The 16,981-nt window shown below is 42.1% G+C and overlaps 1 protein-coding gene across 1 annotated transcript in view; it reads right to left on the reverse strand.

Annotated features, from left to right (window-relative positions):
- LOC132872530 (uncharacterized) overlaps nucleotides 1-12,860 on the reverse strand; it is a 30,776-nt gene extending 17,916 nt beyond the window's left edge. The window contains exon 1 of the mRNA XM_060907426.1: nucleotides 12,689-12,860. Within this exon, the coding sequence (XP_060763409.1) occupies nucleotides 12,689-12,752 (64 nt within the window). The 5' untranslated portion in view covers nucleotides 12,753-12,860. The remainder of the gene's footprint in view (nucleotides 1-12,688) is intronic.
- Between the last annotated feature and the right edge of the window lie 4,121 nt (nucleotides 12,861-16,981).

Raw genomic sequence — 16,981 nt, forward strand, 5'->3', positions numbered from 1 at the left:
ATAATTAAAAAGATTTATTGTTACCTGGCTGTTACTGTGGGGTATTAGAACATATCTTGAAAAACAATTTTTTTTCATGTGTTTTTATTTTTGATTTTATTTACAATAGTTACATCTATGGTGTTCGCGTCGTTTTCGACCCATATATAATTACCACTGAGAAACAGGAACAACAGAATCTTTTTCAGTGAATGAACTTTAATGTGACCATAACATGAAACAAAGAACAATGAAAATGAACAAGTCATGGCACAACATATAGATTTGTAAGGTCAAACAAACCCCTAATAATCCACCAAATCAAACCAATAAGGCCTACACTCATTTGTGTGCCTAAAAATCTCTCTCTCTCTCTCTCTGTTTGTGTGTGTGTGTTGTGTGTGTGTGTGTGTGTGTCTAGCACTAGAAGTCCCAGAGAGGGGCCATTTGGCCTTTTTACCTAGAAAACCCACAAGAGGGCCAATTGGCCCCAAGTCCTCCCTGTAGACACTCATTTTGTTATGGAAATGTGGCTGTTAGTTACCTTACAGCTTAGAAATGAAATCTTACAATGCCTGTTGAATGTTGAATCTCTGCATCTTCATTCCTTGGAGAGGAGCTTCTTTCACCACAAAATTCTTGAGAGAACTGAAGCGATAGTCCATGTGCACTGAGGTATTTATCCATCAAACAATTGTCTGGTTGCAGTCACATGAGTCGTTATGGTCACATGGGAATAGAATAGAATAGAGAATGTGAGAATAGAATGTGTTTTTATTCCTCATTCTCACATTCACACAGAAGTAGCCAACATGACTTCACCACTGAAGTGTGAAGTGTGTGAAGTGTGACCCCCTCACCCCACACACTGCCACTAACAGCCTCATTACCATAACAAAATGAGTGATTAGTGTATTGGGGAAAAGCGGTCGGGCCAAATGGACCCCTAAGCTGAACTAATGGCACAAAACATATGTCAACATAACCCAAAAACTTCAAACTAGTGAGCTATTTATATACACAATATCATGATGTCATGCTAGTTCATAAGCTTGAATGGTTGGCAGAGGAGCTAGCTATATCAATTTTAGCTAGCAGTTCATTTATTTGTTCAGTTTTGGTTGTAATAATTGCTCCATAAACTATTTATTAAGAACCGGGTCGAAAACGACCCGAACACCACAAGTGCTATATTTTTAATTAGAGCATAACAGAATTTTGGGAAAAAAAATTGTTTTATTTTGTAAAAATACAGGTGGCTGACAAAGTCAGAAAGCCTTGAGGCAAGAATCTAAACCCAAGGGCTTCGTTTACAAAGTCAAAGTTGAAAACGGGTCGGTGACGACCCGAACACAAGAGGAGGATTAATTCCAGCCACAGTCTCGGAGCATCTGAGGGAAACTGCTGCTGAACTTCCTGTGGGAAGTGTGAACATATCCGAGTTTGTCATTCTGCACTAAAAGCTCTGTTTTCTGTCTGTTCTCCTTATTTTACAGCACGCCATGTCTGTTTCTCTCATTCACTTCTTCACACTGCTGTGTCTCTCTCTGTCTCCTCGCGGCTCTGTGCGCGCGCACATTCGCAACGTTGCTTTGATTGGCCGAGTAGCGTCACGTGGGATGAATTACAAACGCAACTGTTCTGTTTGTTTCCATTGTGCAAACATTGACTACCGTAAATGCGAGAAAAGTCGCGCAGTTAAAAATAGAAACTGTCCCTAATCTAATAGCAGGTCTGGGTCCGGACCGCGGTCCGCCATTTGGTGATGCCGGCTTTATATATTATATAAACAGACATAGCGATCTATTGATAAATACTACACATGTCAAATTATATATGAACACTAACATGAGGCTGTACAGACCGAGCACTTGTGATTCTGCTGGTGTTGTTCTTTAGTGTTCGATTTGCACAGGGTTATAAAAATTAGATTCTCGTGCACAGACGCATTTTCTGTTTTCCTTTTTTTTAAACCAGAAAGTAACAAGATGGTAAGTGGTATATGTGATAACATTTGCTTTTAGAAAATTGTGAAAACCGAAAATGTGAAACGAAGAAACCATACTTTCTTCTTTTAGCACTGTCGCCTCACAACAAGAGGGTTCTGGGTTCGAACCTTCCAGTCGACTGGGGCCTTTCTGTACGGAGTTTACATTTTCTCCCATATTACAGCTCCTCTTTTTGGAATTTGCGAAATAAATGTGATTTTTACAGAGTTGCCATGGTGATGTGATCAGCTGATGTCACACAGAAACAGTAAAGTGTGGCAGGATTCCACTGTACATTGATTGATGTGGCACAAAATTCACATGGATGTTAAATTCTGGGGCAGAATCACATGCTAATGGTGAGGAACTGTCATAGTGCCTCCAACAGGAAACAGGAAATGGGCTTTATATATTAGAGCTTTAATAATCATGTTTGAGAAATTATAACACTGCCCTGCACATTTTAAAAAAAGTTTTTGCTGTTTTGTTTAAAACTAGCTATATAGCCAGCATTCAACACCATCGTTCCAGATATCCTTCACACCAAGCTCACCCAGCTCACTGTGCCCTCCTCCACCTGTCAGTGGATCATAAACTTCCTGACTGACAGGAAGCAGCAGGTGAGGCTGGGGAGCATCACATCCAGCACCTGGACTATCAGCACTGGCGCCCCCCCCCCCCCCAGGGGTGTGTGCTCTCCCCACTGCTCTTCTCCCTTTACACCAACGACTGCACCTCAAGAGACCCGGCTGTTAAACTCCTGAAATTTGCAGACAACACAACGGTCATCGGCCTCATCCGAGACGGTGACGAGTCTACATATAGACAGGAGGTTGAACGGCTGGTCTGTTGGTGCGGTCAGAACAATCTAGAGCTGAACACGCTCAAAACTGTGGAGATAACAGTGGACTTTAGGAAGAGCCCCCCTACCCTGTCACCTATCACCATCACCAACAACACTGTGACTGCTGTTGAAACCTTCAGGTTTCTGGGTTCCACAATCTCCCGGGACCTGAAGTGGGAGACCAACACAGTCACCATCATCAAAAAGGCCCAGCAGAGGTTGTACTTTCTGCACCAGCTCAGGAAGCTCAACCTGTCTAAGGAGCTGCTGACACAATTCTACTCTGCCATCATTCAGTCTGTTCTCTGCTCTTCCATCACTGTTTGGTTTGGATCAGTCACCAAACAGAACAAGAACAGACTGCAACGGACAATAAGGTCTGCAGAGAAAATTATTGGTGTCAGCCTGCCCTCCATCCAAGACCTATACCTGTCCAGAGTCAGGAAACGGGCAGGTAACATCTCTGCAGACCCATCACACCCTGGTCACAAATTGTTTAAACTTCTCCCCTCTGGGAGACGCTACAGAACACTGTACGCAAAAACAGCCAGACGCAAGAACAGTTTTTTCCCTCAGGCTGTTTCTGTGATGAACAGCTAAACTGGACTCAAATATCACTAACATCAACTGTGAAATATCTGCACACTCATACTGTTATTCTGTGCACACTGTATATTTATATTTACTAATTCATCCTTGCACTATGCTGTCTATACATATATTTACCCTTCTACATGTACATAGCTTTTTGTTTTTGTCTAGGCTTTTTATCTGTTTGTACTAAGAGAGCTAAGTGAAACTGGAGTCAAATTCCTCGTGTGTGTTTACATACCTGGCAAATAAAGTTCATTATTATTATTATTATTATTATTATAATATAGCCAAATTTGAGGGTGCTGATCTAAAAAATGGTGTCCAAAAATGTCCTTGACCTCAAGTTTTTAAGATAAAGACATATTTAATATATCTGCTGTATTTCTAAATGTTGGCTTTCTACAATATACAGAAAATGACAGATATTCCCTTATAATATTTATTAAAATATTCATCCAGAATATGAAATATTGATTAAAATAAGGCAGAACTTAGGTATAATAGTATAGTAAATAGTTAAATGGGATATTACTGACAAAAATAAATGAAATATGAAACACAAATCTGATACATGTACTATACATATATTTCATTAAATATTATGGCACCGTGATCTTCACATCAGTGACATTAAACAATTAAGTAGTGAATTTTCTCTTCTTGGACTTCTATGAGTGGGTTGCACTGGGACAGTCTCTCTGCAGGTCTTGAGCTTCAGGAGATGATTATAATCAGGGTTCGGGTTAACCCTAACCCTAACTGTACCCTTATGTGCACAAGGCTTGGCTAAACTATGACAGGTTAAGACTTTCTCATAGATCTTTCTTTATTGTGACTGTCACCTCGCTCACTAAAAATGCCTTTCAATCAGTCACATAGAGAACACATTTTGTCACTAAATGTGATGTGCTAGAAACAAACTGACATTTTTCCTGAAATCAGCGCCCAAAAATTAGTGTAAAACACCCTTCACCTTTTAGTCAGCAAAATTGATGCAGGGTGGTGTAGTAATTCATAATGTTAAATTGTGAAGGAATTTGTGAGTTTTTGTCATAGCGCCACCAACTGGCAATTAAACATGATGTTTAAATGACATTTACATTCTGCTCCATAAAAATAATAAAATTCACAGGAATTAATCACATCCACCCTTCTACATTAAAAATGAATACTTTTTACTTTATTGAAAAAAATATTATATAGCAAAACAATGAATTCACATCTGACACTGAACATCTTCCTGAATTATTCCACAGTGCATCCTGTGATGGAGCTGTTATTAAAAGCACTGTTCCTCCTGCTTTAACATGCCAACCGAGTAATAGCACTTTTTACTGCTAACAGGAAGTGACACTCATATCACACACAGTTTATTGGTTTTAGATGACATTTACCATGGAAGCACATTAGGATGACGTGCAGATAACGTTGCCACACTCTTGGTGTTTGGATCCTCCAGTCGCCGTTGCAGCTCGATTTTATCTTACTGTTGATAAACACTGCAGCCTGTGTCACTAAACAGATCTGACATTGACTGGGTTCCGAATCTAATCCCTTCATCTACAATGGATTAAATAGATGTTTTATCATTATTTTATTATCAATATAACAGAATGAAACCGCAAAAACTTTTTTTGAGATTTTTTGCTAATTTGTTTGAAAAAATCAGAAACTGATATCTCTTATTTACTTCCATATGTAACCTTTGAGGGCGGCACGGTGGTGTAGTGGTTAGCGCTGTCGCCTCACAGCAAGAAGGTCCTGGGTTCAAGCCCTGGGGCTGGCGAGGGCCTTTCTGTGTGGAGTTTGCATGTTCTCCCCGTGTCCACGTGGGTTTCCTCCGGGTGCTCCGGTTTCCCCCACAGTCCAAAGACATGCAGGTTAGGTTAACTGGTGACTCTAAATTGACCGTAGGTGTGAATGTGAGTGTGAATGGTTGTCTGTGTCTATATGTCAGCCCTGTGATGACCTGGCGACTTGTCCAGGGTGTACCCCGCCTTTCGCCCGTAGTCAGCTGGGATAGGCTCCAGCTTGCCTGCGACCCTGTAGCAGGATAAAGCGGCTAGAGATAATGAGATGAGATGAGATGTAACCTTTGAGAGAGAGAGAGTTAGGTGGCCTGATTAAGTCAGTCAGTAGGTGGGGATTTTGGTGACATGATTCTGAATTCTGCAGAACTTATGCATCTTTATAGTTTTACGTTAAATGTGATGAGTTACTAAAACTACAGTGTCTCGCAAAAGTATTCGTCCCCCTTGCTGTTTGCCTTGTTTTGTCGCATTACAAGCTGGAATTAAAATGGATTTTTGGAGGGTTAGCACCATTTGATTTCCATAGTATGCCAACAACTGTAAAGGTGCAAATTGTTGTTTTATTGTGACACAAACAATAATTAAGATGAAAAAACAGAAATCTGGAGTGTGCATAGGTATTCACCCCCTTTTGTATGAAACCCCTAAATAAAACCAATTGTCAGTAACTAGGCTGAGAACACCCTGACTCCAAACAAGGACACCTCGAACTACAATTCCCAAGTGTCATAGCACCTTCTGTCTCCCAATTACTGAATCCAGCTGACACTCATTTACCTAATCACCACTCTCCCCATTTAAGCCTCTCACACACGCCACTTCAGTACGAAGTATCGTTCTGCTCCATTTAGTTCATACCAAGCCTTGTTTACTCTGACTGCTTCTCATTTTCTGACTCTTGCTTACTCTTTCAATTTTGCCCTTTGTCTCTTCTCTATCACATTGTTCACTGATTGCCCGACCCTCGCTCGTTACCGGCCATGATTCCTGTCTCTCGTTCTGGCTTCATTGACAGTTTGTTTCATGCCTTCTTATGCACATGTATCCATAAGTGCCTGCATTCTGACAGGATACTTTGCCACCATGGATGTAGCAGAGGAAGCGAAACAGACTGTGCTTACTGCTCAGGCACGCCTTTTGGGTGAACATCAACAGATGCTAGCAGACCTCAACACACGGATGGCGCAACTAGCTTCTGTGATGTCGCAGGCCCTCCTAGCGCGTCCCGATGCTCCTCCGAGCCCTGTGCTGCAACTTCCGGCTCTGGAATGATTTGCTGGAGACACTACTGCATGTAAGGGTTTCTTGCTACAATGCTCCATGTATTTTGCTGCTGTGCCTCACCTGTCTGAAGAACAGAAAATTGCTAAGTTCCTCTCTTTTCTCACTGGTAAAGCACACCGATGGGCCAGTGCCATTTGAAAATCCAAGGACAGGAGCAAACGAAATTGTGTGAGCAGTTTCTCACTCAATTTAAGAGGGTATTTGACCATGAGCCTGAGGGACTTGAGGTAGGAGAAAGCCTTCTCACCATTTCTCAAGGTTCCTGGAGCGTGGCTGAATACGCCCTGGACTTCAGGACACTGGCAGCTGCCAGTGGGTGGAATGATCCAGCTCTGAAGGCAGTTTTTCATCAAGGCTTGCATCCAGAGATCCTCAGCGAGCTTGCCTGCAAGTATGAACAATGCACTCTGGACTCACTTATCGACCTTGCCATTCATTTGGATTATCTATTGACACACCGCCCCTCCATTCAGGAAAGTGTTCAACCAGTTCAGTCATCCAACAGCAGTTCACCCATGGAGGTGTCACATATCCGACTGACATGTTCCGAACATCTCAGGAGGAAATGGGAGGGTTTATGCTTTTACTGCGGGAGCGCCGAACACCAGCTCAAGCAGTGTCACATCCGTCCATCCTGTGCAGCTCCTACAGCAGGCCCAGCACATAGTATGAGTCCAACACAAACATTCAATTCCAAATTGTTTAAGGTTCCTGTACTGTTAAAGTTGGCAAACTCCATACATATACACTCTGCTTTTATCGATTCGGGGCAGACAGGAACTTTGTCAGCAACTCAGTTAACCAGCGGTTCAACCTACCAACAACCCTTCTCCAAAGTGCACTCAGCAGTCGAGCTATTGACGAAGGACCCATAAGAGAGGGTCTCGTCACAAAGCACACTCCCCCTCTTCACATCCAGGTGGGGACATTGTATTTAGAGCTCATCTCCCCCTATGTCACCTCTACACAGAACCATGATATCATCTTCGGTTACCCTTGGCTACAGCTTCACGACCCCTTGATCTCCTGGCAAAGTAAAGAAATACTCCAGTGGTTACCCACCTGCTTCTGGAGTTGCATCAATTGACCCTGAGTCAACATTTCATCTACCTCGGTGGAAAGTCCTCAACCCGATTCCCTTGACAGCATCCCAGAATGCTATCTGGACCTCAAGGAAGTGTTTAGCAAGGGAAAGGCCTGTGGGTTACCACTTTATCATCCATACAACTGCATGATTGACTTGCTGCCAGGTATGTCACCTCCACGAAGCTGCATCTACCCTCTCTCCCAGAAGGAGCATGCAGCTATGGAGGAATATATTCAGGAGGCCTCAAGCAGGGCTATATCCACCCTTTCAGATCCCCAGCTTCGGTGGGATTCTTCTTTGTGGAAAAATGGGGTGGCGGTCTCCGGCCATGCATTGACTATAGAGGACTTAATCAGGTTTCCGTAAAGTATCTATATCCTCTTCCACTGGTTCCAGCAGACTTGGAGCAACTCAGGTCAGTGAAAATCTTTTCCAAACTCGACTTACTTAGTGCCTACAATCTCATAAGAATCAAAAGGGGCGATGAGTGGAAGACCACCTTCAGCACAACCGCCAGCCATTTTGAATACCGGGTAATGCTATATGGCCTTTCTTCAGGGCCTAGCATGTTCCAGTGTCTAATTAATGATGTTTTACATGACATGCTAGGCAAATACGCTGTTGCATACATAGATTATATCCTCCTCTACTCGCCAGATGAAGCAACCCATGTGGACCACGTTAGAGTGGTTCTCAATCACTTGCTCAAGAACCACCTATAAGTCAAAGTGGAAAAATGTGAATTCCATCAGAAACATATCTCTTTCTTAGGGTATGTCATCAGTGCTGAAGGGGTTAGCATGGACTCGTCCAAGGTCTCAGCGGTCACGTCCTGGCCCACTCCCAAGTTCATCAAGTACCTCTCATGTTTCCTGGGGTTCACAAACTTCTATCGGGGTTTCAGCACTATTGCCACTCCCTTAACTGGCCCGCTCAAGAAGGGACTTAAGCAGCTCTAATGGAACCAGCCCTCTCAATATATTTCTGAGAAAGGGGCAAGTAAGAAAGAGTAGTAGGCAGAGGTTAAGCGTAAGCTGAGTGGAGGCTGCGTTAGCCGCCGCCGCGATGTATAAAAAAGAGGGGAGTCCGGGGGTCCTCCCCCGGAAAATTTTTGAAAAAGATGTTAAATGGTGAATTCTGAGTGATCCTGAATGCAAAATTTGGATACAAAAATTATATTCATGATCTGAAGATCATTTAGTGTGTTAATATGTACAAATATAAATTTTAAAAATAAAAAAGACTCACACAAGAATACAATTTCAATCAGTTATTCATTAGAACTTAGAAAAGTAACAAATACTATACATCATTTGTATTTTAAACTATTATAAACAAGTCAAATATTTTAAGTTCGTTTCTTAGACAAGGATATTTTTTAAGCTTGTTACCTCGTTAACAGTTTCGGCGAGAATCTCCCGCCTTCTTCAGAAACAGTCACCAGATGTCGAGTGGTGAGGTGCCTTATCAGCTGATGTTGCGTTACGGAGGCGTGAACGTCCCGCCCAATTTGACAGGTAGTTCACGCCTCCTGCTGTCAGGTCGCTCCTCCAGGACGGCACTCCAGGTGTGCGACAGTGCATACGCTCCCTCGTCCCGGTTCATCGTCCTCTGCGCCCGCTTACGTATCTCCACTGCCTCTAAAATCTAACGCTGGAATCTATTTTCTTCAAGCTTAAAAAATATCCTTGTCTAAGAAACGAACTTAAAATATTTGTAATAGTTAGACATAATGAACATCCACTACGTATAAACAAGTCAACTGTATTGAAATGTTCTAACAGAACTTTAGTAAATATCATATTCAGAGTCACACAACTTATAGCATTCATAAAAATATTTATGATCTAATATTGGAAATTGTTCAGAAGCCATCAAAGTCCTCATCATCACTGTAATCCTCTTCATACTGTATGTTAACCTAGATCTGTTATCGCTCCAATGTTTCTCCCAGAAGCTGGAGAAAATAAAAAAGAAATGGTCACTTTCCAAGCATGGTTTGTTACATGTTTACAGCAAACACTGGAGGACCCGTCACAGTCTTATGCAGACCCTCCAGGATTTTGCGATGTTGCGATTTGCAACTTCAACGCAAATTCAACCAATCTCCGTGAATTCTGGGTGGTGTTGCAATTATATCCAATCACCGCAACTTTCCCGCAAATTTGACCAATCGGTGGCATCGTCTTGAGGTGACGTCGACAAACTACCTTCCGCCTTAATTCCAGTGTTGCCAGATTGGGCAGTTTCCTGCCTAATTGGGCAGTTTCAAGTGCATTTTGGCGGGTTTTGAACATATTTTGGGCTGGAAAACGTCAGCAGTATCTGGCAACACTGCTTACTTCCGTGTTTCCATTCAAGAGAAGCAGCATGTGCGAGTCAGTGTTTATGTAGGCTAAGGGCCCGTTTACACGAGGACGCTGTCGGGTAAAAACGACTAAATATTTTATCGGAAGTGCCTTTCGTCTACACGGGGACGGCGTTTCCAAGGTTGAAAAACGGAAAAAATTGAAAACGCCTTCCAGAGTGGATAAGTTAAAAACAGCCCCCGTTGCATATCCGTCTAAACTACCCAATACGCGAAACTCTGCTCGGATCTGCTCACGTCGGGTACGTGTTTACGTCATACATGTCATATACTGTACGTGCCAACCCAGGAAGTAAGAAAGTAAGTAAAAAAGTAAGAGCATGTCTGATTACATCGATCCAACGGACCTTCAAGCTGCTCTGGCAGCTTTAATAAACGTCCAGGAGTCCTTCGAACATCTATACCAAATCTGCACATATACCGTTAATGAACAGAGGCGGGTATAGTATGCTCTTACTTTCTTACTTACCATAGCCAGAGTAGTCAAAGTTTTCGTGGCGCAGATGTGCAGATCAGACAAGATGGAAGACGTTGCGCATGCGTGCAGACATAGCAGAGGTCTTTCACAGCACCACCTGGCCGCCTGGCATGCACATCCAATTGAATTCCACACATTTATGCGTCACCGTATAGACGCAGATTTCCTCCTTGAAAACGGTCGTGTAGACGCGGAAAAAAGTGAGAACGAAAACGGACTTTTGCGTTTTTGTTTCAGACCGTCCCCGTGTAAAGTGGGCCTTAAATTCTGTTACTGAAAGTGTGTTATGTTTACAGTGAAGGACTGTGTGCACTTTCCGTTATTTTTTTTTTTACTTAATACAAGAAATTAATGGATGCCAACATTTTTGCCAAAATGGTATTTTATTTTCCATTGTTTAGGCAGCTTCAGCATCATACTGTGAGATTCTGTTCAAATTGTTTTTTTTTTCTTCTATGAAGCCTGAGCCATTTATTTTATTAGTTTATAATTATTGTTTAATTTAGTCTTCAGGAGAGACTGCCTGCACACAGTACTAGTATTAATAGTTTTTTTTTCTTACATGAAAGCTGAGGCATTTATATTATATTTTAAGGTAACTTCATGTTGTGCTGTGAGGTTCTCTGCACTTTAACTTTTGAACCAACAGGTGCATTTGGATAAGTAAAGCCTATTTTTCTGCATTTTTGTAGTCCTGGTAATCTTTTATATTGGTAAAGTTGTTTATAGGACCATTTCTCAGTGCCTTTGTTTTTTTAATCAATAGTTTTTCAGTAATAACTTAATATTTAACATATCACTCAATTTTAATCACAAAAAGAGAAAATCGCAACAATTTCTCGCAACTTTCACTTCCTCCTGCAATGTAATCGCAACAAAAACCTAAAGAAACACCGCAACTTTCATCGAAATTTTTTTGGAAAACCCCCCCGCAACATCAGACATTTTAGCCCGCAACAATCACCAAAAAAGGCCCGCAAAATCCTGGGGGGACTGCTTATTACCTTGTGTTTTCGACCTTTTTGCAGCCAAAAAGTCACTGATGTTTGCCTGGCGCGTCCCCGACATTTTTCGGCTTTTTGTAAGCCTAACGTAGTGTTCAACAGCCCTGGGTGAACACCACAGTTACCCATAACACACGTGCATGCACACCGCAATATATCTGTCAACAGTGTTGGGCACGTTACTTTCAAAAAGTAATTAGTTATAGTTACTAGTTAAGTTAACAGGTAGGATTATTTCTTCTGCCTACTTTGCACTGCGGAATAATAATTCTAATGAATGAACAGACGTTCAGATGTTTGTCTCTTCAGCCATCAAACTCTGCATAGTTTATTGAACTGTACACGACATGCTGCTCTCCGAGAGGGTCAAAAACGAGAGAGAGAGAGAGAGAGAGAGAGAGAGAGGATGGTAACGTCCCCCTTTTATAAACTAGCCACACGTAATTACATGCCATATTTGGTGCAGCAGCGCCCCCCCTGGACAAATACAGTTACATGCATTCATACACTTATCCGCTCTCAACACTCCCACTTATAAATGACATGTATACAGTACAACTTTTACATAACCAACAAAACAACAACAACAAAATGGCGTAGTCAAATGTCAAACATGTTACACACCCAATATGACTTCAGCAAATTTCTGCAGCTTAAGCCTGGAGGCAGGTTTTGTCATAACATCTGCCACCATGTCGTCTGTGGGACAGTAAACAAGTGACATTTTATCTTCCTTTATGATAGACCTAATGAAGTGATACTTAACGTCCACATGCTTACATCTTTTGCCTACACACGGGGTTCTTAACGAGTCCAATTGCCCCCTGGTTATCCTCATAGACAACAGTTTTCTTGTACACATAGGTATCTATGCCTCCCAGTAGTTGTTCCAAATGAATACACTCCTGTATTGTTAGCGCTAGGGCTATGTACTCGGCCTCGCATGTGGATAGCGCTACCGTGGGTTGCTTCTTGGCTCTCCAAGAGACTAATGATGATGATACACGGGGCAACTTTTTGGGCAATGTTGCCGAGCAATGTTGCTGGCAACGGGCATCTAGGTGAGACACAGGGCAACTTTTCAGGGCAACTAACAATGGGCAACAACAGTTAGCAACGGCAGTTTACAGTTAGCTAAAAAAAAATCGATGTCTTAATTTTTGCTGTGACCATTTAATCAAGCTGTCTGTTGTTTTTTAGAGCTTTGGTGAGGTAAATTCCTCCATATAGAATATTAACATAACAACTTACCGGCATAAAAACAGATGAGGAGTCTCTCCATCTCTTCACTCCACTGACACTGAGCGGCCGCCATATTTGTTTGAAATTTCTGATCCGAACCTCACCGGAGGTCACATGACTCGATACTCGCGTTCTGATTGGCTTATCTCAAAAAGTTGCCAGAGATTATCAAAACCATTCAGAAAGAAACAATGTTGCCCAATCTCAATAGAAAAGAGTCAAAACGCAATTGCCCAGCAACATTGCTCGGCAACATTGCCCAAAAAGTTGCCCCGTGTATCATCACCATAAGGCGCTGTCTTTGCCCATACTCACACAATACCCGAGGTACTACGTCTGTCGCTAGAGTCTCCAGCCCAGTCTGTATCACTATATGCCCGTAGGCCTAGGCCCTCTTCGCTCTTTCTGAAACAGAGCTGTTTGTCTGCTGTACCTCTAAGATAACACAAAACATGTTTCACTGTAACCCAATGTTCATCTGTAGGGTCAGCAAAATGTTGTGATAACTTGCTCACTACGAAGCATAGGTCAGGACGCGTACAGGTTGTCAAGTAAATTAAGCTGCCGACAGCCTCCCTGTACTTCTTCACATCAGACATTTTGGGCACATCTTCAGAGCAGTCTAACTTTTGATCACATGGTGTTTCTCTAATTCTTCACTCCTGCATGTCAAAATGTTCCAGTATCTTTTCAACATACCTCTTTTGTGACACTTTCACACAGCCGCCAGACTGGCTGAAGTCCATGCCCAGAAAATATTTCAAACTACCTCGGTCTTTCATTTTAAATCTGGTAGAAAGCATGTTTTTCAGTTTCTCTAGCCTCCCTTTGTTGCTGGCTGCGATGATAAGATCATCCACCCAGATAACTACTACAGGGTGTCTCAAAAAAATGTACTCACACTTTAACTGTCCCTAACATGCTGCCTTTTTTGTGTTGCAGGTGTAATTAATTAATCACAGCATGGCAGGAAATTAATCGCACCAAACCAAGAACAATTGATGCATTGAAATTGGAAATTGAAAGACAATGTCGCGATATTCCTAATGACCTGTTTCGTGATGTTTGCGAATCCCTTGGTGCCCGTTATCAGCGTTGTCTGGACAATAATGGTCATCGATTTGAACATTTGCAAACATGATTCTTCAATTACATTTGTCTTCTGTATTCGAAGCTATTCCATTTCACTCTATGTTCATAAATAAAGGTTTTCTCGTCATTCAAAGTGTGAGTACATTTTTTTGAGACACCCTGTATTACCTTCCCTGCTTCCTTAGACTCTTTGGTGTAGACGCAGTGGTCTGTCAGATTCTGAGTAAAGCTGTCATCTACTAGACGTGTGGAGCATCTCATTCCAATTACGCCCCGACTGCTTCAGGCCGTAAATTGACTTCTCTAGTTTACACACTAGCTTCTCTCCCTCTTTTTCGTAACCTTCAGGTTGTTCCATGTAGATATCTTGATCAATGGGTGCGTGCAGATAGGCTGTTTTCACATCCATTTGATGCAAGATCAGATCGTCTTGGGCTGCCTTCTGCATCACTACACATATACTTGTAAGATTGGCTGTTGGAGAGAACGTCTCACCATAATCTATCCCTGCTCTCTGACTATATCCCTTCACTACAAACCTAGCTTTGTATTGGTCGTGTCCGTCAATGTCACCCTTGATCAAGTACACCCATCTCCCTCCCACTGTCTTCCTGCCCTCTGGTAACTTAGTCAGGGTAAAGGTCTGGTTGTCCTCTAGGGACTTCATCTCCTTGTCCATCGCTTTCCTCCACTTTCCTGACTCAGTTGATGCCATGGCCTCTTTAAAGGTCAGAGGTACACCATAAACTGCTCGGTAGCAATAGTCTACACTAGTGAGTGTACCATCATTGTCAGTATTTCCTGAAGTATAATCCCTCAGATACCCCGGGGGTTTATGCTCTCTGGTGGGGTATCTCCCACTGTCTGATGCATGTGGCATCACCCTAGGGTGATTCTCGTCACCGTTCTCTGATGCTGACTGTGGACTATCAGTCTGTACATCTGTGTTCAGTATACTAGGCTGTGTAGTCTCTACTCTCTTGTCACAACCTACTTTGGGGTCTAGTCCTAGCTCCTGTGTCTGGGTCTCGTTCTCACAGGTTGTCTTGCTGACAAACTTTACAAGTCTGTGCTTCTGCACTTTTCCTTTACTGGGGTAGTAGACTAGGTAGGCGGGACTGCCTTTGTCATGTGCTACAAAGAGTCCTCTCTCACATCTAGAATCTAGTTTTCCTCTGTCTTGATGATAGGCATAGCACACTGACCCGAATTTTTGCATCCTGGATAGATCGCACTTCTTACCCGTCATTGCTGTATATGGGGTAGTGCCTGTGTGCTTGTTAAAGCATCGGTTTCTGATATAGGCTGCTTCCTGGATGGCATAGTGCCAAAGACTCTTAGGTAGGCCACTGTCAATAAGTTTACACCTGGCCATCTCGAAGAGAGTGCGCCCTTCCCTTTCAGCTATCCCGTTCTGGCGCGGGGAGTAAGGGCAGGAAGTCTCGTGTTTGATTTTGTTCTTTCTCAGTAGTGTCTGAAACTCTCTGCTTGCGAACTCGGTCCCATTATCTGATCGAATGCATTTTACAGTGCCATAAGGCGCTACATCTGCCGGATACTTCTCAGTGGCCTGGACGGCATCACTTTTTGCTTTCAGGAAGTAAACAAACACTGCCCCCGTGTATACATCTGTGAAAGACTGCATATACTTGTAACCGTCTATGGACTCATTGTTTACTGGACCAGCTAGATCTGTGCTCACCAGCTCAAGTGGTGTCTTTACCTTACCAGTCGGATCTCTGTTTCTTGTTTGAGTAAACTTTCCCTCTATGCATACTACACATTCTTTATCAGGCCTACGCTTTGCACCTTTAATATGCATGCCTTCTGTTACATCCTACAGCTTCAAGATATCCTCGTAATTGCAGTGACCCATTACCTCATGCCATGTCTGGATATCGTAACTAACATGACACACATCTACATCACACTCAGTTTGCAAGTAGTACACAGGCCCGTTTCAAGCTATTTGGGAGCCCTAGGCAAAGGGGGATCTGGGGCCCATAATTATCCCCCCCTTGATGAAAGGCCTTATGGCCGCCTACCCACTGAAGACTTAATAAATAAACATCACACATATTGTAATCATTCTTATGATTTTTACTTAATAAATGAACTCTTTACATTATTATAAATAATTAGCAAACCCAATTAAACAATAATAGACAAAATATGCACGCACACACACACACACACACACACACACACACACACAGGGCCGGCTCTAGGTCTTTGGCTGCCCTAGGCGAGATTGAGTTTTGGTGCCAAGAAAAAAACCCCTCTAATAACATCTAAATAACACTTTAATCTAATCACTCTATTCTATTACTATTAAACAATGTACGGTGCATGGACAATAAACAAGAAGTCATTTTTATCTTTTTCATTATTGTTATTATTGTTATCATTATTAACATAAAGTGTCGCAAAGTAAAATGACCACACAAATTCAATACATATCTCCATATAATGGGCAAAAACTCTTCCGCACCCTGTTCAAAGTGTAGTGCATGGACAATAAACAAGAAATTATTTTTAGTTTCTTTTTTGCTATTAAAAGTTGTCATCTCTGAAGAATTAACAAATTAAATGAATAAAAAATTCTACAATTCTAAATTGTGCAAACTTAAGCACCCTGTTAGGACATCAATGGGCTGTATTTTCAAACAAAAGTGCTATTATGGGTACTTTGTTATTTAAGTCTATTGCTGTTTGCATCTAGTTAGCTAGGCAGACATTGATTCAGGCATCTAAAATATTAATTTGCCACTATAATGGTTGATATGAGAGATTAGATCAGACTTACCTCTATACTTGGCTCTATTTGTTTCTTCCTGTAGCCTTCATTTGCGCCCTTGCACACCCGAGAGTTTGGATTTCTTCATTTAAGCACTTGTAGTCTGGGCTACTTTTTGCAGTGGATAGCCATTCTCATTCCCCGATGAACACCGCTCCCCCCGCCCCCCCTTATAACCTATCATTGTGCATTTTTAGTAGGCATAAGGACATCACCGACCACTACTGCATAGGCTACACTTGTTTTTCAACCTTTTTGAGCCAGGGTGCACTTTTTTCAATGAAAAAATCTCAAGGCACATCACCAATAGAAAATGTTGACTGAAACTAAAACGCTGTTGCCAATATTTACAATATACAGCCATTCTATAATTTTCCACGGTACACTTGGTGATCTCTCATGGCACACTAGTG

The sequence above is a fragment of the Neoarius graeffei genome, chromosome 24 (assembly GCF_027579695.1).
Source record: "Neoarius graeffei isolate fNeoGra1 chromosome 24, fNeoGra1.pri, whole genome shotgun sequence".
Classification (NCBI taxonomy): Eukaryota; Metazoa; Chordata; class Actinopteri; order Siluriformes; family Ariidae; genus Neoarius; species Neoarius graeffei.